General features: G+C 35.5%; 2 protein-coding genes and 1 long non-coding RNA gene across 3 annotated transcripts; 1 reads left to right on the forward strand and 2 right to left on the reverse strand.

The window, feature by feature from the left end:
- The first annotated feature begins 791 nt into the window (after window positions 1–791).
- LOC115244131 lies at window positions 792–20,916 on the forward strand. The gene is made up of 3 exons (XR_003885321.1): window positions 792–1,324; window positions 1,729–1,754; window positions 20,849–20,916. It is a non-coding gene; the product is annotated as an uncharacterized LOC115244131 (long non-coding RNA).
- LOC115244112 (allatostatin C) lies at window positions 3,511–12,470 on the reverse strand. Its single transcript, XM_029821511.1, has 3 exons — window positions 12,330–12,470; window positions 8,270–8,397; window positions 3,511–3,693 (listed from the first exon to the last, which is right to left on the reverse strand). Exons 2-3 carry the CDS (start codon window positions 8,384–8,386, stop codon window positions 3,529–3,531), a joined length of 282 nt encoding a protein of 93 aa, XP_029677371.1. The 5' UTR covers window positions 8,387–8,397; window positions 12,330–12,470; the 3' UTR covers window positions 3,511–3,528.
- LOC115244090 (ubiquitin-protein ligase E3C) lies at window positions 15,681–21,041 on the reverse strand. Its single transcript, XM_029821479.1, has 6 exons — window positions 20,904–21,041; window positions 20,119–20,576; window positions 19,261–19,799; window positions 18,167–18,978; window positions 16,668–17,936; window positions 15,681–16,401 (listed from the first exon to the last, which is right to left on the reverse strand). The coding sequence occupies exons 2-6, from the start codon at window positions 20,532–20,534 to the stop codon at window positions 16,234–16,236; spliced, it is 3,204 nt and encodes a 1,067-aa protein (XP_029677339.1). The 5' UTR covers window positions 20,535–20,576; window positions 20,904–21,041; the 3' UTR covers window positions 15,681–16,233.
- Window positions 21,042–21,143: the final 102 nt, after the last annotated feature.

The raw sequence follows: 21,143 nt of genomic DNA on the forward strand, positions 1-21,143 counted from the left end.
CTCTCATTATAAGTCGATGTTTATTGCAAAAATTTAATCTTTTTTCAATATAAATAAAATTATAATTTTATCATTACTTTTATTTATATTTATTTTAATTTTTTTTATTGAATATATGGAACAGTCGATTTTGAAATTGATTTTGAAACATTTAAAATATTTACTTATGCAGTTGTTTGTTAAAAGATTTTAATTAACTTTTGAAACTTTCAAATTGTATTTAAATATTATATTTACATATTTGTATAAATATCAATTTCTTTTATAAAGTAAATATTGCACTAAATTTTGATTTAAAAATTGATTAAATTAATCGAAAAAATCACGCTATTTATCTGAAATCAAAAAGAGAAGTTAATTATTGTTAATAATTATATTGAATAATTTTATTTTTTCAATAAATTACTTAAATTTCTCAGAACGCTTATTTCGCGGGATTCGATCGAACTCTACGACCAGTCGACAAACCTAATTATATTCCCGAATATCGCAATCCGCGGATGCTTATGTTTAATTTATTTAATTTTAAATATGTTATAGGGGTAGTTTTTCTGAGTAATTCCCCGCAAGAAATAAGTGGGGGTCGGCATTGGTTTAGGAGATATAATATATTGAAGTTTCGCAGTTTTAATGCTTTTTCTCAGGTATTATAAAGTAATATTAGGTAAAGTGAAGTTTGTGTACGTTGTATTTATTGTAGAGAGCAGACGAAAAAGTGTTTGTTTACATTTACGGAATAGGTACACGGTCATGGATATTTTGTCAATAATGTGTTTCATCTATTTCTCGCAGTTCGTTAACAGCTTTCAACATGCGAGCACATGAATTTTTGAGTCGTTTTCCAAAAATATTATTTATTGAATGCGTGAGCGGAGGAGAGGCATAAATAAACACTTTTTCCATGTCTGCTCTACACAAATACGATCTAAACAAACTTCGTTTTCCCTTATTTTATAATAGAAAAAACATTAAACAATGAAACTTTAATTTGTTATATCTCTTAAACGAATGCCGTCTCCCACCAATTTCTTGCGGGGAATTTAGAAATACCTCCCTTACAACATATTTAAGTGGCAATACAATCGGAGGTGTGTAATCTTTTATACAGTTTTACCTTAATTTGTAACGCGAAATAATAAAATTGATATAATAAAGTGCGCCTTGCGTACGTTTAACGTGTCGTGCGACTATCATATTCGTAATTAACCGTGTTTCCGCGAGTCTGTATAGTGCCATGTGAGTGTGTGAAAGAGCAGCAAGATTGAACAGGAGAGAAGAGCCAAAGGTCTGAAAATACAACAATGGAGCACGACAACCTTACGGGGTGAGTATAATTTAAAAATTATTTATTACTTATTATATTCGTAAAATTATTTGCTTTGTTTATCTCTAGTAACAATTCATGTTAAATTATCATCTAATATAAATGCATGGAAAATATTCCAGATTTATTTTAAAATATTTAAAATATTTCTGACTAAAATATTTCTATATTTAATTGATTTGATTTTTATATAGATAAAATATTAAGATATATTTTAACATTACATTTGTATTCAAGATTTCTGATTATTTAGGTTACGTATTTATATAAGAATTAGATTTTCGTCATTATTTTAAAAAATTTATAGCTAAAGAAAGCCTTTTTCGATAATTTGCAATCTATTTCATGAAATGTTTATTTAAATATTTAGTTTGCTTTAATTAGGATGTATTTTTATTTTACAGATCAACATCGTAGCCGTATAACTATGGTATGTGTAGTTACCACAACTCCGCCTCGGTATCAATGAGTGAATAAATTATTTTTTATTTCTTAAATCCTACATAAAACGTACGCATCTGTGAAAAATGAATAAAACGCATGATATAAATACGATAAAATTATCTTTAAGAGAAAAGGAAAAATTTATTCCTTAAGGCATTAAGATGAAGAAATTATATACAATTAAATAGGAAAGTAGCAGAAAATGATCGTATTATCCGATTAAACGAACTAGGAAGCGAATCTATAATTCCACTCACCAACAATAAATGTTATTTCGATTAAACAATCGCGGAAGAAACGCGAAGGATAAAATTATAAATTCATATGTTGATATCAATACGTATTTTCGATGCTCCCAATCGACGTATATGGGGGGTAAAGGGAAGAGGGAAGGAGAAATATTCTATATAATTGAGGGGCCAATTACACAACAAGTTTAATCATTCACAGAACGCTGTGACATATACAGGGCGGAACACATCGACGACACAGGCAAATGAAATTACGCATCAATTAAATATATATATATGTATCGAACAACGCGCTAGAGGTTGGTGGGTTATGATGATACAGAGATAGGAGTTTATAGCAACGCGAAAGAAGAATTGGACTCGGCACGTGTCCTCTGCGGTATCCTCTGATATGTATTCGATTACATCGTTATTCGTATCGTTACCCTTTGCATTCGCGCCCCCGCTATCTATCGTACTATCATTTACAGAAACTAACAATAAGTTATTTCGCGCGCGCGCGATGGATAATATAAAATTAATCGATGTCGCGATTAACTTTATATTACCGTGCTTTTTTTCGATTTTAATTTTATTCATCCGCTTTGTCTCTCTCTTTTTCTATTTACTTTTATTTCTCTCACGCGCTTTTATCCTCCCCCCTCGAAGGGGAAGCATCGATGCAAAGGGTTCGAAAACAGCCAACGGGATTGACATTCGCAGCTACTTTGTTCTTTGTTTTTCTTGAAAGCTCTAAGTCGGACATTTTGCGAGGAGATGAGGAAGGATCCTTCTCTTTTCTTTGTCTTTCCCTCGTACATACCGTCGTTGTCGGAAAGTTTGGGAACACTCCGCGTGGGATAAACGCGTGATATCGGCTCGAATAATTGCTCGTTTTGGGAGCAACCGACTTTGACTTGCGCCCCCGACGATAATTCCCGCTTTCGCTCCTCGTGCGGTTTATTCCTCACGGATTAATAATAACGCAGTCAGTTGCTTCGAATTAGAACGAAGAGAAACGCGTGGAGAAACGAAAGAGAATCGTTTATACGCGCACATTAGTTGTTGTTGCTACAATTTGAAATTAATTAATTAATTTTTTATCGCGCGAAGAGTCGGCGCCTCTTAATCTCGAAGTTGATTTCGATTATTTCGTCGGCGTCAAGTTTTTCGTCGAACGGATCATTAAATATTTTATGACATTTATCATTTTATATCGAATTATTTCGTTAAACGCATTACATTAGGAGAGATACGTATTTAATGTTTCGCGTATTTTAATAACGCTAAATTATAATGTCGTTATGAGAATTGGGTTAAATTACCATACGCGTAGTGGCTATTATCAATTATATTACATCTTTCTTTAATATTTTAAAATAACGTAATTTTTTAATAACATTTTTTATCGAAATTTAAAAAACTTTGTGGAATCTCTTTCGCGTTTCTATCGCGTTCCCTTAAACTTTCCGACAATATAACTTTCCGTAAATATACATATATATATATGCCTTTTTCCCTTCGTCCTGCTTATTTACCGAAGCAGGACACAGCGTTGAAGGCGCACTGCTTCCAGTAGCTGCGTTTACGCTGTAAATCGCCGATATCCAGCTGATTGCGGAGGCGCTTCACGATCTGCTTGGTGAATAGGTAATTTATCAGGGCTGTCTCGATGCTGCCGTCGTCGTCTATCAACTGGAACAATTAGACGACGTCGTTGACTACTTTCTTTTTGGAAGAAAGAGTAACACGCTTTTTTGAATAAACGATGATCGGAAAGAAGTTATGATACTACTAAAGTGATAAGGATATGAGAAATTTGTAATAGCAGTAGCAGTTTGCATGTTTCGTTTCGGGAATGTATTACGCTAAAGAAAACGTATGATATAAAAAAAAATTATAATAAATAAAATTATAATAGATATAATTTTATTATAATATATAAATATTTATTATGAAATATAAAAATTTTTGACATTACAATGAGATAAATTTATGAATAATTATAGATAGAAAATTAGAAATTGCTTATAATTTTTAATAAAATAATACTATCAAAAATTATAATTGTTGCATAAATTGCAATAAATAATGATTCGGATACCATCGAAACCGATTGTGTCGCGTGTCGCAGTCCATTTTACCGTCGATTTCGACGAAAGAACGCGCGTTCTTTCTAAATACGATTATTCTCGATTAATGTTCCGATAATAAAAAGCGAGAAACACTCGCAATGCATTACAAACCAGAGCGTGCGCTTTTTCGTCAGCGGGGCGTAAATGGAAACGCAAACATGCGCATTGTCGGGGCGAACTATCCTGTTTATTGTCAATGGATGCAATCTGCACGTCTGCTCGGATCGATTGACATATTTATTTATTTCAGTTTCCTTGTTGCGACGCGAGAAAAATAATGTAGTCCGCGTGATTGCTCGTTTCGCGTAGCAAATATTTACGTAAGATAGATCGATATTATCAGATTGATATTAAGCAAAATTAGATAATTGATGCGATATTCGCGGTTCCGCCTCTCGCGAATCGAGCTTTCGAAAGGGAAATATAATTTTGACTCATAATTTTGACAAAATTGCGGAAGCCAGAATCTTAAAGGCAAACTATTTATAAATATTGATTCTGTGACATTTTGAGTGGATAGAATTAGGCGACATTTTTTGTGTAAAATATTAAAAAATACTGATTAGTTGAAATCGTTATTATTCTTATTTTTACGTTCAAGAACTTTGAAATAACATATATCCGATACGTGAAAATTATATAACTCAATTTATACGACTCATAATTTCTTCTTTTTTTTTTTTTAACAACGTCGCTTAACCTCGCGAGAGTAAATGCGATTCTTTTTCCTCGATTATATCTGACGTTAGCTCTTCGGAAATTTTATCGCAGAGATATATTTCTTGATTATAATAAAAAGTCGACAAACACAATCGAAAACACACATGTGTTTCCGGATTTTCTTTTAAATAAATGAGTCTCCGGAGTTACATGAGCGAGCGAATGAAATCCCAATGGTAAATTGTAAAGCGTTATAGAAGTGCAAACTCGTCTCGTGATTTCGTGTGGGAAATCTTCTCGCGGCATCTTTCTCCTTCTCTTTGCTCGTCTCTCTTTTATAGAGAGTGTATAAAGAAAAGAAATATTCGATTAATATTTATCTCTCTCTTTCCACTTGTATTATACATTGATTACTTTCTCGATATTTCTTAATTTTTATCTTGATCTTTCAATGTTACACTTATAATATTGTATCTTACTTTTCTCAATTTCCTTATATTACGTTTTTTTTTTTTTTTTTTTTTTTTATTTGAGGGATTTACGATTCTTCTATTTTTACACTTGTGATATTTTGTACCTTGCTGTGTAAAACTTACTTCTGTTTCGCGATGTTTTCCTTAAGAAAATCTCTTATCTAACAATAAGATTTACATATCACAGATCGGGGATTATGAAATATTATAGACATGTAAGCCTCGCTTTATTGATCACGCGTGATTTCATACGGGATATCTTCTCTCAGAGAGCTTTTTTCTTCCCTTCTTGTCGTCTTTTCTTTTTTAAAAACAGATGTAAAAAATATTCGCGCAGCGTGTCATTTCAATAGTTTGAACAGATTCTCTGAAGTTTTTGATATAAAAATTATGTAAATTTAATATATTTGTGTATTTTACAAAAGCTTACAAAAAGAAGATGAAATGATAGCGTGCGGTAAGAATATTTTTTTAATCACGAAGAAATATATACATATTTATCTTTGTTTGATTAAAATATTTAGGATTCTTTTTTTTCTTTAATGTATGAATATTATGCAAGCTTTCTAGATGCTTCTTGGTATTTTCTTCTCTATCTTACGCCTGAAAAATTTCCTTTATCTATCTTTATTACAATTATATTTTTCTCGACGTAACATTTTTTTATCCGAAAATGACTGCTCGGTGTTGAAATTAAGAAACTGAGAATTGAAATGCACATATCGAAGGAGAACGCTAAAGCGGACGGGATACAAAAATTCGATTGTCGTATTGGCAGATTATCGATTCACGATTCACGAATTTATTGGCTCTCGTGGCTGCTTCCGTGCTCGCCTTCGTTCTTCTTTGCTCTTTCTCGAAATGTTGATTCGTATTTACGACTAGACGCAGTTGCAGCTTGCGATAGTAGAATTCTCGCCGGGTGAATAAAACGGGACGCAAAATGTAATTCGAGCTAAAAGACCCGTTTCTCGATTTTTAAGTTTATATTTTTTTATTCGCCGAGTTACATTTTTGCCCGATATTTTTCAATCTATTCTATGGCAAAAAGAGTTTTGCTGACGATAAGGGGACAGACGTAATCAATTGTATAATATTGAAACAAGAAACGTACAATTGTTTTCTTTCGTGTAATGCGAATCTAAATTACGCCGAGCGAGTTATTACTTTTTATAAGGCACGTTGCATCGCGCTCCCGATAGATCGACGATCCTTGCTTTTTCTCGATCCGATGGTTAAACGAAGCTTCCTCCCCCTCAGTTTCTCTTACGTTTCTTTCCATCGTCTTTGTCTCATTTGCAATTCAGGGAAATGATGCGCGGTTACGCAACACACTACGACGCAATTTCTTCGAATTATATTCTGCGCATTGCTGATGGAAAAGTAGCATCAACATTTTCACAAAACCCTCGTCCTCTCCTTCCGGTTACATCATCTCGTAATAGTATCCTTCCGGAATTCATCGAGTAACAAGTGTACAGTATCGATTTTGTCGAGTAGTTTCGCGACACTTGCCCTTTGACAATATCGCTATTGGCGTGACAGCTTCTTTTCCGCCCCTTGTTTCAGCTCGGCAAGTATTTTTATCTCGAGATAGATCTTTCAAATCAAGTGTAAACGTTTTCGAGACGGGAGATCGAGATAGAAAGGGAATTGCGCGATATGACGGCGAGCGTGCAGTTATTTTCTTACAAGGCGCTTTTTTTCTCTTTTTTCTTCTTCTCTTACCTTTCTTTTGGAACGCAGTCGCGTGAAAAATTTCAGGAAATACTGTTCTCGTAAAAAAAAAAAAAAAAATACTAACCGTGTTTTTCATAGCTTTTGCTTTAACGAGCCATCGTTAAATAATGATCCTTAATTTATTTGTAATATTGACAATGTTACTCTTCCTGTTTTGTCATCGCGTTACAAGCGACTCTTGTTATATGGAAAATTTTAAAAAGATGATTCGTCGATACTGTGACTGCTTCGCATATTTGGAAAAATGAAATCAATATATAGGATATCTTACAATTCGTGAGATTAATATTAGCAACGGATTTTCCGAATAGTTTGAGATCGATTCGTCTTCTAATGAAAATATCGAGGGGGAAGTTCTCATTTATCGCAACTTTTTAATTTTCAACATCATACATCTTCATAAGCGAGTTTCGAATTAAAATTCTATTAAATTATAAAGTTTGAAATTAATTAATGGATATGGTTCCCCCTATTTATTTCTCTGAAGCTTGAAGCTCTCTTTCTTTTACTTGGAAATTATTGATCTTGCAATATTTTTCTGCGGAAGGAAAAATCTATTTCAGATCAGTCGGAAAATCTATCGTCAAAATTAACTCGTCGCGAGGTTGTAGGATATTCTGTCGAGAGTGCGAATGTCAGGAAATCTTTCGAATCATGCAAAAGAGAATATCCCCGATCGATCTCGTCATTCGATTACAAAGCGATGGAGAATGCGAAGACGCTTTTGACAGCTGTCAGACGAATCCCTCGCCCCGCGTCCATTTTACTCACCAGTTAGTCTGGTCGAACAAAGTTCTTAAAAAAAAAAAAAAAAAACGCGGACAGATCCTGATTTTTCGTATTTCATTTTTCCAACGTTTGTTGGAAACGGATTTTTTTCTCCAACAGTCCGAATTTTTTCCAACGCTGGGAAATATAATTTTGATTTCTCGCAAGAGAGATTTTACAATTTCGCGAATCTTCGCTCGAAATAGATTTAGGAACGATACCTTGCGGGAAAAATTTTAAATGCGCGTGCGCGTGCGAATTTGAAAGCTTTCGCTTTTTCTTGATCGTGTAATGAAATTGAAAAAATAATCCGAATCCGACTGGAACAATCTTAAATGTCACGCCTTCCCCGACTTAGGGTCTCCGAAAATTTCTTAGAGATTTTCCTCGACCTTTTGGTTCTCAAAACTTTTTTCCACAAAGATGATCCCCTTAAAACGGTATATTTTATAATTTGTACGTCAAAACGGAAAAATCTTACGCCGGTTTACTTACATCCACGGTGTTCAATAGTCTGTCTTTGTCTTTGTCGGCCGTTGGCATCGCCACCGACCATTCTGCCAAGACGAGAAGCACCAACGCCAGTGTAGCTGCGTTTCGTACCGATGGCATCCTTACAGAATCTGAAAGTGAGAATAAAATTGACGAACACATGAAATTTTTTATTTGCGTATCCGATCTAAAATAATATTTTACTAAAAATCCTTGACAATGATTTCGTCTCATTCGAATTGAAAGAAAACCGAGAATTATTTCAATCGTCATCGACGACGAAAATTTTGACGCCGGCATAACATTTTGCCAGAATAATATTGCCAAATTATATTTCCAGAATCTATGTTGAAATTTTCGATTTCGGATAATGCAGCTACAAGAAAAATATTGCACATTGATTTATTTTACTAGCGCGATATTCATAAAAATTGATGCAAAAATTATTTTAAGTAGATAAATATATGTATACTTTGAAATAAAAAGAAAAGTTTGATTTATCAAAACATATATATTTCTTTAATACATAACGTAACTGCGTTTGATATTGACGGCACATTTGGCTAGTCAGAGAGAACGATCGAGAAACGTGAATTTGTATCCTGAATTTTGTCTTGTCGAAAATGGAGAAGCGTCGAAAATAATTTTATTACGTCGAATCGATGCGAATCTCGGCAATCTTGTTGTCGACGAAACATTCGATTAGAAAGCGATGTTCTATTTCGCGCTTTGTGTCTACGCGTCGAAAAAGTACGTCGAAAATCGATATAAACGATCTGAATTGCCGATAACTAATGAACCCGCTAACGGTTCGTGCAATTAAGTTCATAGGCGTATTTTTTTTTTTTTTCTTTCTTAGCGTACATGGCAATCTCTTATCTCTCCGCATTCCGTACATTTCATTCTGATAACATGCAATTATTTAATAACGTATCTCTTTATTTCATTCGCGGAACAAAGAAGTAATAAATATTGAATTTTTGATTAAAAAGTTGTTGGAAAGAAATTTATAAAAGTATTGAAATATATTTATAAGATTAAGAAATGTGAGAGATGTGGAACGCGTGCCACTGTGTTTAAGTAGTACGAGCGTTCAAGTTGGAGAGAAAGTTTCGTCCGACTGGTAAAGAGATTCTGATAAAGAGATAAATTCTATTCCGATGAGAATGTATTTCTCAGATTTCGGGAGTTTAATTTCTTGCCGCCTTCTTTGAAGGAAATACGAATAAACAAACAAATCGATAAAGTTTTGTTTTAACAAATCCAATTGTTGGATCAATTTTCGATAGTGAATTAATTGAAACAAAATGTGATCAATTGTTTAATTCTGTATTTAATTTGAAGGAACGTAACGAAAGAGTAGGGCGACGTAGGGTACAGCGAATATGTAGTGTAGGCCATAAATACACATGGGGATGTGAGAGGGAGAGGGGAGGAGCAAGGAGGATGAAGGGGGTTAAATGAAAAAAACGAAGCCCGCGCGAAGCTCGTCACCCGCGGTCCGTGTTACGCAATCCGCTAATTGCGAAGGACAATCGACGATGCGCATTATTATTGGTCGCTCCATCAGATTAATTCATTGCGGCCGCGCGAAACAGAAACATTCGAGTATCGCACAAAGCGCACCGCGGCGGGTGACAACGGGGTCGCTTTGCGGTGCGGTTTGCGCGAATCTAATTCATTAATTAGAAAAGGTCATTGCAATAATTCGTGCGCGAACGCGTTTTCGAAGGGGGGTTTTGCCAGCGGGTTTATCTGATATCATTAGTATACACATATGTTAATCCCGAGATTCGATATCGAAAATAACGGAACGATTGCGTTGAGATAAAATCGCGAGTGTATCGCGAACGGAGGGATGAGAAAGAATCTTGAACGCTCGAGGTAAAAGTTCTTTTTTTTTTTTTTCTTTTAAAGATCGCGAGACGGGAAGCAGAATGCTCGAGTGTACACTAAGAGATTTTAAGAATTTTTTTATCAGAAATTTTTTGACACGCGCACACATCTGGATTCCGCAAGAGAAAAAAGGAAAAATTGGAATCTCCGCATTTTTAGATTGTCTCTATGATTCGGCTCATTGTGACCTCGAAACTCGCTCTTTGATAATATTTGCGGTGAATTTCACGCCTCTTTAGATTTGTACCCGAAATAAATCGTAATTGTCTATCGTTTATTGTTGCATTTACTCTTTGTTGGATTATTATGAAAATTAATACAGATAATTAAGTTAGCGAAACGCTGAAAAACTCTTCTCTGAAAATTGACCCAATTTAAACACAAGCGAATTAATCCAAATTATTTATAAATATACTTTATTCACTTTTAAATATTTTCTCTCTTCTCAATCCTTTTTCGAAAAATACCCAATTTCGTAGCTTTATTTAAATAATAACTCAATAAAAAGAATTGCAGATGTCTTGTACACATTATCTTTAAATAGCTAATCACAAAGATTTATTATTAGGTATTATTATAAAGACAATTAATTTAATTCCGACTTTAAAACTTATTGTCCTTAGATTTCAATCATAAATCCTGAGAGCAATATAAGATAAAAATAAATTTGAATAAACTTTACAACACAATGTTCATTTTAATCCAATCTTTTCGAATTGTGTGTAAGCGTTAAATTATCAGAAAACTGCCTGACCATAAAAGTCCTTTTCTACTGCCGTGCTGCACGCGCAAACGTTTTAATTTATAAACTTATTTATAATTACTTTATCAATGGAAAAATCATACAAATCAATAATAATTTTAACGATAATTATACAAGAGCAGTTTATTCTAAGCGACAAAATTTGCTACTTGTATATTTTAATATACATACACAATATATTTATAGATATATATAAAATATGTATTATATTTATATCTATTCTTATATCTAATATTCCACATACCTATTAATTTACTTTCATTTAATTTATAACTACTCATGTTTTTTTTTTTTTGCACAAAAGATACTCGAAGCAATAAGAGAGGCGTACTACGGCACTACCGTATTATTGCGGAAAGTAAAGAGTTCTAGCGAAAGAAGATCTAATTTGTCCCCGTCCGCTCGACGCGAACGAACGTCAAATTATATGTTGGTTTGCAAACGGGGTCGGGAAAGTCGTGCGGGAATTCGGCAAGTTTACATCTCAGGTGCGTATTGCCTGTCACACCCTCGTCGTATCGTACCCTCGAAATAGTAAATAAAAAAACACTGAGTATGTGCGAGAGAAAAAGTTCTCTTTTATTAAATTTTAATTAAACTCGATATTCCTTCCTCTTCTATGAGAGATTTTATTCTCCGTACATGCTGTCATACGTTATCGCAGAAGCGTTCGATCGTAAAGTTTCTTCCTTCATTGACATACGTTTATTTCGCTTCAATTTGCGAGTTTATTTACGACTAATTAATCTATAACTGCGGCTATTTATTTGCCATCACGCGTTCCAGTCGATCGAATTTAAATATTAATTTATATTCAAATCAAAACAAAACATGCGCGCGTTTTCTGCTTCGTAAATTTACTCTCGCGCTTTTTATACCCCTCACTTTTTACATCGAATATAATTATCTTTCGCGTTTCACGTGGAAAATTTATATCAGTATAATTTGACTTGCATAATTATTTTTTCTCTATAGCAGAAATTCGCGCGCACGGTCGGACCGAGAAACGCGAGTTTGTATATCTCGCGTGAAGACCCCTTCGTTTACCGTATTCCCGAGGGATCAATGACGAAATAATCTCCGCGAAGAGATCCTTTCCAATTCATCCCGAACCCCATAGAACATTATCGTAGAAACAGATCGTCCGATTACAAGAGTTTTTTTCTACTAACGTCGCGCGAACACGCGACTTGTCAATTTCATTATGTCACGTACATCCTAATTCTTTTTCCATTATGATTTACATTTGCACAATTATTTTCTTCTCTCTATTTACCTTCTTATGCAGAAGAAAATTGTATTAATCGACGAGAGAGCGACTTGTTCAAAGGACAACCGCGCGTGCGGGAAATGCCGGGACCGGAAAGTCGGGCGCGGGAAGAATTGGAGAACGCGATCTTATACCTCGTGCAAGCCCGGTGTTCGTCCGACGTTCGTCCCGATGGGAGCGAAGGGAGGGTGACACTTGAATGCGAGCCAAGACAACTCGATCCCCGGGTAGCGTCGTCTCTTCGATGTCTCCGCGACAGAGTGACCGAGCTTTGGTGCACGCGACCACTTTATACTCCCGCCGGCTGGTGCGGGTAACGGGCGGTGGTAGCGGAAACGCACCCTCCTCTCGCGGAAGGAACTCACGGCCGCCACCCCCGGGTTTTCACCCCTTCCCTCCCCGACGGCGGTAGTCCGCGTCTCGCCGGATAGAACGAGTGTATGGGGGGGTGGGGGGCAGTATTTTTTGGAATTTTATATATGCACCCTTTGTTAAGGCTCAATTGATGATGTTGTGACATCGTTTGATCGTTCTTTGAAAACGACGAATTTAATTTTCTATTTCCGGTTCACGGTTTCTTTCATTCATGATAAATGTATAGTCATTTTATTTACAGTATATGTATATAAAGTATAAAAAAATCAAACAATATATATAAAACATTTAAAAAAAAAAGAGTTAATGATGTTCTTTTGAGAGATCTATTTTACAAGATTTATTTAATAAAAGTAATTGCATAATTAATACACAATTATAATTATTCTAAATATAAAAGTGATACAAAGTTGGAAATTCATAATAAAGATAATTGTCTTGAAAGTAGGGCTCGCGAACATTTACGATTTTTGGTAATTATTTTATTTTATAAATTTGTATGTATTTTATATAAAAAAAAAAAAGGAAAATAATCTGTGCTCGCGAGCGAAATGGGAGTTCCTTTGGTTAGATTGTTATTTGGGGATTTGTATCGCGACGCGAGAACCGAGAACGGACGTGAGAACGGCTTTTACTACCTTCTTTACGAGTTACCCGTACGACAGTAAGATTATACTTCCTAAAGGCTTATTTTCCATTATTTCAGCGTGCGAATGGATGTCTCGCGTTATCGATCGTTCGGAAAAATGCACGGAGAAACGAGTCGTGTTTACGTTTAGGTTTTTGGTATAAAAACGACATTTTTCCGGACGATTACCCCGTCGCCCTCAACGTCGAGGCAGAGAGAGAAAGAGAGGTCGGCGGACATATAAACGAAATTACGTGAGAAAATGACGGAACAAGGGACTTGATAATAAGTGGAATTCCGAAAATAAGAGAAATGTAGATGAGTTAATTACTAATTACAAATACCGATACAGGTCCAACTATTACTTTCTTTCTCTTCCTCTTTGAGAGCATATTGCGACTCCTACGATACGCTGAAAACGTGTTAATCATTGGTTATTCACTTGGGAATAATCGCCAATTTCTAATCTCCCTTCGCTTCCTCTCTCGCTCTCTCTCTCCATTTCCAAAAGTTTGGAAAACTCGTGCAACTCTCGTGTGTTTCGACCCACATACCCACAGGATGTTCGGAGACCGTTGAGTGTCCTTTGACCGCAGCTTCTTCGGTTCGTTCGACGTCGATTTTTCTTCAGTGAGAAAAATGTCATGAATCATTTTTCTCATTTATAACATTGTCGTTTTACAATGAGCAATTCATTTTTCTTAAAAATTGCGCGTATTTACATTATATAGCGTTATTCCAAAATTCGCGAAATGAAATGTTACGATAATTTATTTCTCCCCCTTTTTATCTTCAAAAAAATAAAATTCTATTTATTCTTGCTGACAATGTTTAAAAGTATCAATTTAATCCTTGCAGTACCAATCGGAGGAAAGAAAAGGGTTTGTAATCCACTACTTATATTATTTTATTTACATGATATATATATATAATAGATAATATTTCTATTTTTGTTTAAAATTATAAAAGAAATAATTACACACATTTACACATATTATCCAGCACATTTTCGAAAATATTTGAAAAATATGTTACTTTTAAGACAACTTAAAAAAAAAATAATAGCGAAATGTGTACAAAAAATGCGACTTTAAAGAAGAAAAAATATAATAAATTCAATTAAACAAAACTATAATTTTTATAATTCGTACAATCTACGGAAAGCGCAGTGGAAAGATGTGGAAATTTGCGCAAGATATGAATTAAAAGAAGATAAGAATTACGTAAATAAAAGATGAATCAGATATCGTACGAAAGACGCGCGTGGATAAATGTAATAACTTTTTGTTTTATTTTCTCTATTCGAGAAAAAGTAAATTTTCTCTGTTACAAGGAAGCATTTCCATTGTTTCTCCCTCCTCTCTTTCTGATAGCGTGCGGAACGAGAAATGGCCTGGTACCGCAAGAGAGTTAATTGTTCATAAATTTTTATTATATGAAACATATATAAAACATCCTTTTTTCATGGTGCTTTCGATACATCTACACATTATTATTATACACGTGTAAAATTGAGATTGAATAAGATACATGATGAAATTTTCATTTAGCAAAACGGAGAAAACATGCATCGCAAAAATGCTGGCTGCATTTACGATAGATTGCATTCGAAAATTTATTATTATTGATTAACGTCAAACTGTTGTTTTAAATGAAAACTGTTATTTATTATCAGTGTCACAATTACGATATCAAAAGCTTTAATTAAAGCATGAATATTTCTATTTTTTAAGAGTCTCGAAATTATATTGGGATCGTTGAATGCGCCTGCATGAAACAAGAGAGATATTTTTCTTTGAAATCTGTGTGTTTCAGTGTTTTTTATTTTCTTTATGTATTTCTTATCTCTTATTTTCTCGTTCATTTTTCTGATTTTGTTTAACGACTACTATTTTGATAAGATTTTATTAATTATATCTCATAGAGTAATATAATGAAAATTTTTTAATGAAATACTTAACTTTAAATTAAAATTAAAATATTTTAAATTTAAATAACTTAAATTTAAACTTAACTTTTGCATAAACCTATACTGTATGTTTCAATTACAATACTCAAGTTACACATAATCGAATGGATTTTCAAACAAATGGTTTTTACGGCAAACTATTGTTTGAGATTGCATTCTCTTTCTCCTAGAATTTACAATTAAAATAAGAGATTATAAAATAAATTGGACAAAATTATGAATATTAAAAAATGCAATATTTTAGTAATCCTTCGTTTATTCTGGCAAAGTTAAGTTTATCTGTTTTTGTAACGATAATATTCGCGATTGTTATGAGATAATTGAAAATTAAATTTTAACAGCTCAGCGTTAATTATTCGAGATTGGCATTGTGCATATATTAACACTTAAAAGAAAAGTAATGTTAAAATTAGTGTTTCAAGTTATAAATCGATACATCATAAATAAAATAATAGGTTAGTACGAGGATATCCACAAATGTCGTTTTTTAATAATATATACGCTTTTCTCCAACGCTTTGATATTTTATTTACACAGACTTAACAATATATATCTCATAAATACGTACATCTATTCTCTCGCGTACATTTGAAATAAAGTAGCACAGTCGTTGTTTTGGACACATCACACAATGATGAATATATAAAACAATAAGAATATACATAATTTACAATTATAGGCCAAAGGTGGTAGGAAAAGTCGAAACCGAACAAAATATCCGTATGCGCTCCAACATACGTTACGCTTCTTTTCTCTTTTTTTTTTTTTTTTTTACAAACGTTGTAGTTGCATCAAAGTCGGTAATGATCTCCAGTAGGTAGATACTATAGTTTAGTAGTTGGCCCCTCCTGTTAATATTAATATCTTCAGCGCGTTTCTCTCCAAAAAATCTTTGAAAATCTGCGTCTTCTTGACCCTGTTCCACAGAGATATGCAAAACGATATCTCTACGGCAATTCCTCTTTTTTTATACGCGATATATTCGTTTAATTACACATGTATTTACACTGGGCAACATTGTATTATTGGGTCAAACAGAGTCGCTGGAAGCCAAAATTGGAGGTCTCTAACTGAGTTCGAAACCTGCGCCCGCTTGTATCGCGTATAGAAGTTTCTCGCGCAGGATTTTTTCGTCTGGAAATTCCGGAAGTTTTAACAGATTCATACAGGTACTCGAGGTCGGTAAACGGTCCATACTGCCGGCATGCTGGATGCAGAACGGCGGATCAAGTTCCTATAATCAGAATGTGCTATGAATGAGAAGTTGACGAAAAATCATTGTAATTACATATTTCTTTTAATATATACGGATGTTAATATACAATTGTAGTATATTATTATTTTATTTCAATAATATAATGCAATTAGAACTTAATTATACATCATGATGTTATAATGAGGTTTAAAATAATCATTTTCGAATTGAATAATAATTTCAAATTTCTAAAACAAAATCCAACCAATTTTGTGTAGCAAAATTTTAATATAGTAAATATATACCTTAAATCCTAGAAGAGGAGGGCGGCTGCAGCTAGTGACGAATTTCAGTAGTTGGCCCTTCTGCTGATCGTTAAACTCGCTGACGACTTTCCAGAAGGCAGTAATGGTCGGATGATCGGCCGCGTATCCGCCGGTGTAGTTCGTATGCAGCTTCAGGTCATTGACGTCTACAGGAATCTGCGCGCCTGATATCAATACTTGCAACTCCTTGTTGTTGAACATCTGCAACCAATCGAGAGGGACTACGCTGCCGATTCCCTGCTTGAACGCGTAACATTGCGCGCGAATCTGCTTATTCAGTTTGTAATCGGCCATCAGATGGATGTATTCGATGCGATTGTGATTCGTCACGGGGATATTTGTGCCGCTCGGCTTCAACTCGTCGACTCGTCTCTCGCCCAGTTCGTCGCTGAGCACGGTAAAATCCAGGTTGAGATCCGCCACATCACCCGTGTAGCTCTTTAGGTAGAGCAAATTGCGATACATGATGGGATCGAGGGAGGCGAGATGATGCACATCTACGTCGGACCGGCGGCCGACGATCTTGGATAGAAAGAACTCAGCGAATGGCAACTCGACTAGTAGATTCTCGTACAACGCTTTCCCCAAAATTCTGCCGATGAAATAGTAATGTTTCGGAAAGTCATCAACCAACAAATGCACAGTGGGATTCGGATACAGCATGTTATCCTTGGTGAGCTTGAAAAAACCGCGATTAGGATCGAAGCTAGTCTTTAACAGCTCGGACAAGAATTCCCTAAACAGGCCGCCACCGTCGACGCCGGCTTCCTCCAGTCCCGCGGTATTGACCAACTGCACTCGCATCTTTAGCCGCAATTCCGGTTCGTTCTCACGCGACAGTTTCTCGAAGGCGTCCTCATAAAGATAATTTCGCCTCACGGAGATTTGTATTGATGGACCTTGCATGAAATGTGTGAGCTCACCCTGCTGTTCCGCTTTGTCCTTGTAGATTAATGACTGAAACACGACCACTCGATTGTTGAACGGCACTACGAACGGTATCTCGCGTAGCAAGGTCAGCGTTCGCACTTCCGTTGCCGATAGAGGTGGCCCTTCCTCGAATTCCTCTCTCGTAAATGCCCTCAGGCTCTGGAAGGGCACGTATCCGCGAAGTCGACGTCTACGGAACGCAAAGTCTTGAGGCTTATCAATAGGAATGACAACATTGGATGCGATCCAGTGGCTTGCCGGACAGAACTGCCGCCTGAGATCCCGCGTGTGCAATTGACGTAGAAGACCCACCGTAACCTTAAATAGGATAAATACAAAATACAAAAATACTTTATTTTTAATTATTAATTATTTAAATATTATAAAACTTTGGTTATTTTTCGTTGATAAAAAATCAAATGCAAATTTGCCGAAGAACGTCGATTAAAAATGTGATAAAAAGATTAGAAAACATTATTTATGGAATACTTTATATAAATAATAATCGTCCTAAATTAAAGATTAATATCAGAAACATTGTGAGATACCTTGAACAGGTGGGTCCAAATCTGCGTATCGTGTCGGCACTGAACGGCAGATGTGGGGCCCAATACGGCGTTTTTATAGTCGTCTCGCACTGTGGGCCGAGTATCGGGAAACGCGAGCTCTACCAGACCTAGGCAGATACCCTTGAGATGGCCAGATATCACCGCCAACTCCGCGATGGTGAACGGCATAGCGTGCTGTTGCCGATTGTTGAACGTTTGTTCCGCGGAGTTGTTCTGCTCGAGGAAAAACTCGGTGTCGTGCAACGTCGCGATCAGCAGGCTGAACAGCGAGCAGAAAACCGCCAGTAAAGGGACTATCCTGTCGGTGTCCTCCGCGGAGAGAGCGATCCCGCGCGATATGATCTGCAACAAGGGCGTAGCGGCGGCACCACTACCGCCAAACAATGACGTTTGACGGATTGACGCCAAGCTCGTCCACAAATGTTTGAGGAACATTGGCTTGAAGGCGAGCATGTAGAGAAGCTTGTACTTGTGAACAGCAAGCTTGTTGATGATGAGCAGGTGGTGGCATAATCGGCAAAGCGGTTGCAACAGTATGGCAGGATCCGACCGGCTCTGTTCGATCGTCGACAATATACAGTTCACACGCTGCTGCTCGTTCAACATTTCGATGCATTTCCGCAAAATATCAGCCTGCTCCTGATCGGTCATGTTTCCGTCGGATTCATTATCCGAGTCATTGTCGGCTTGTTGCTGCTCCGAGACACTCTGCTCTACCATTACAATAGTCGAGCTCAGAGACGCGAGCACTTGCAGATAGTTCGTCAATGCATCCTCGGATTTGCACCATGCTACAAAAAAAAAACACATGAATGGTTCTCGACTAATTTTTGCGTTAATTTGCAAAATTAATTTGCTTAAAAAATATTATATTACACACATATGTATAAGAAAAATTACATTAATAACTATAAGAAAAAACTATATGAGAATAAAAAGTAACGTAATAATTTTTAAATAATTTAATCTTATAAAAAAAGAGAAGTTTTGAACGACACGCTTCATCTACATATCTTTATGATTAAACCTAGGCGCTAATAACAAGAATAATAGATCTTTTTGATCTTACTTACAAAATTGATTCAATGAATCTAAGGACAGAATGCAGTAGAGTAGGTTTATCGTAGGTTCCAGTTGGAGTCGATTGATGCAGACGATCAGCTGGACATATGGAAAGTCTTTGAACTCTGCCAACGCTGGCACAACGAACATGCGAATCGGATCAGACAGTCTGGGAGAAAACACACTCTTGTACAGTTCCCGGAGCACAAGCGTTGAAAAGTCCTCCTTGCGATTCACGTAAGGGATTAAGTCCACTGGTCGTTTGATCATGTCAAGTAGACACTTGGAGATTGGTGTGGGCGCGACTGACGTTGCCTCCACCATTAGCGGCACTTTCGCGTCCAGTAGCTTCCTTAACTGCTCAAAGTAGCTGTGTTGAATCAGGTAAACAAATATACTCTCCAGATACCAGTAACTGTTTTCGCGCAACACTTTCTCCGTTTCTTCTCGCGTGGTAAATACTTCCAAAACACGCAACGGTATTGCCAAGGAGTACGCTCCGTCTGGTAGCGTTTCTGTATTGTATCGCATACATATGCGAAGGACCCACCTGTATTGAATTTATATTATTTAAAATATCTTGTCATCTATTATCTCTATAATTTTTGTGTGATTTTATTATGTATTTCATATAAATTTATTTCTTTATAAACCATATAATAATATGCATTGTTATTTATTAAATTATTATTTTTTAATTACTTTAATGTAGTGTTTTTTTGTGACTTTTATGGATTTATATATATCGCTATATATATATATATATATATATATATAAATTGCAGGCAATAATAATGGAACAATTATAAATTTAATGTTTCTTCTACTTAATACTTTTTTTGTGACTAAGTTTTGTATTAATAATTTACCGCAATCTCCACAACCATTGCGATGAATTTATCGACTTCAATTTAACGTCCCTCTGATGCTTAAGAAAGTGCTGAAGGACCCATATCAGTCTATTGGCATCCAAAACGTGATTGTAAAAAAACAGCAGGTTTCTTAGATAGGGCACTAGCTCGTCCAGACTCAAGTTTCTACGTCCCGCCGCTTGTTGCGCCTCATCAAATTCCTTTCTCTTCTGCGCGCACACCAGTCTCCTGGTGACAAAGCTGCGCGCGAGCGCCTGTATCTTCAATGCTGCGTCATGTTTCTTGCGCTGCTGCTCTCTCTTTAATCTTTCCAACTGCGCGTGCTGCAGGAGAACAGTCCTCTCATCTCTCCTGCTGGCACCTGCTAGATTCTGTTGCGGCTTGCGCCTGTAATCTCCCTCGAAGCTATACATGCTGACACATGATCAGTTGCCCAACACTTTTGTTCTAATTCTCTGAAATATACATGTGTGTCTGATATATTACGATATATTTTATATATATGCAATATATTACAATACGTTTATAATATGATTTGTACTTTTTTTTGGATAATTTACCAAGTAAAAATTATGCATTTAATAAATTCCTGTATTTTTCTTAAAGTAATAATTTTTATTTCAGATGTATATGAATGATTTTTTCATATATTACAATAAATATTAATTATATATTGCGTGGAGAGATAGTATATGTCAGTGTTATTCTATTCAATCGTTTGTTGCAGATTTTACAAGTGGTTCATCGAGCACAAAATTGTATCTCTTACATTTACAACTTACTTTTGATAGAAATGAACTGTATATAACACTCGTATAATAACTACAGAGGTAAGTAAACTTTTATTCTTTCGGAGCGAATTAATGGAACGTCTCCCGTATAATTAACGTTTTTATATTCTTCCTTTCAGAGGATATCTCTTTAAAAAGAGCACTCGCGAAAGTATATCTTCGATATTCAAACTTGAACTCGTCGAAGGTTAAGTTCGATCGAACCTTTTCGATCGAACGTCGATTAACGGA

The sequence above is a fragment of the Formica exsecta genome, unplaced genomic scaffold (assembly GCF_003651465.1).
Source record: "Formica exsecta isolate Colony F162 unplaced genomic scaffold, ASM365146v1 scaffold120, whole genome shotgun sequence".
NCBI lineage: Eukaryota > Metazoa > Arthropoda > Insecta > Hymenoptera > Formicidae > Formica > Formica exsecta.

What these genes read in the sequence shown, in the direction of transcription:
- LOC115244112 (XM_029821511.1), bottom strand. Translation starts at nt 8,386, where the DNA reads ATGCCATCGGTACGAAACGCAGCTACACTGGCGTTGGTGCTTCTCGTC. An exon ending in GACTATTGAACACCGTGGAT is followed by an intron (nt 3,694 to 8,269) that starts GTAAGTAAACCG and finishes TAATTGTTCCAG; the next exon opens with TTGATAGACGACGACGGCAG.
- LOC115244090 (XM_029821479.1), bottom strand. Translation starts at nt 20,534, where the DNA reads ATGTATAGCTTCGAGGGAGATTACAGGCGCAAGCCGCAACAGAATCTA. An exon ending in AGATTCATTGAATCAATTTT is followed by an intron (nt 18,979 to 19,260) that starts GTAAGTAAGATC and finishes TTTTTTTTGTAG; the next exon opens with CATGGTGCAAATCCGAGGAT. An exon ending in CTCCTCTTCTAGGATTTAAG is followed by an intron (nt 16,402 to 16,667) that starts GTATATATTTAC and finishes TTCTGATTATAG; the next exon opens with GAACTTGATCCGCCGTTCTG.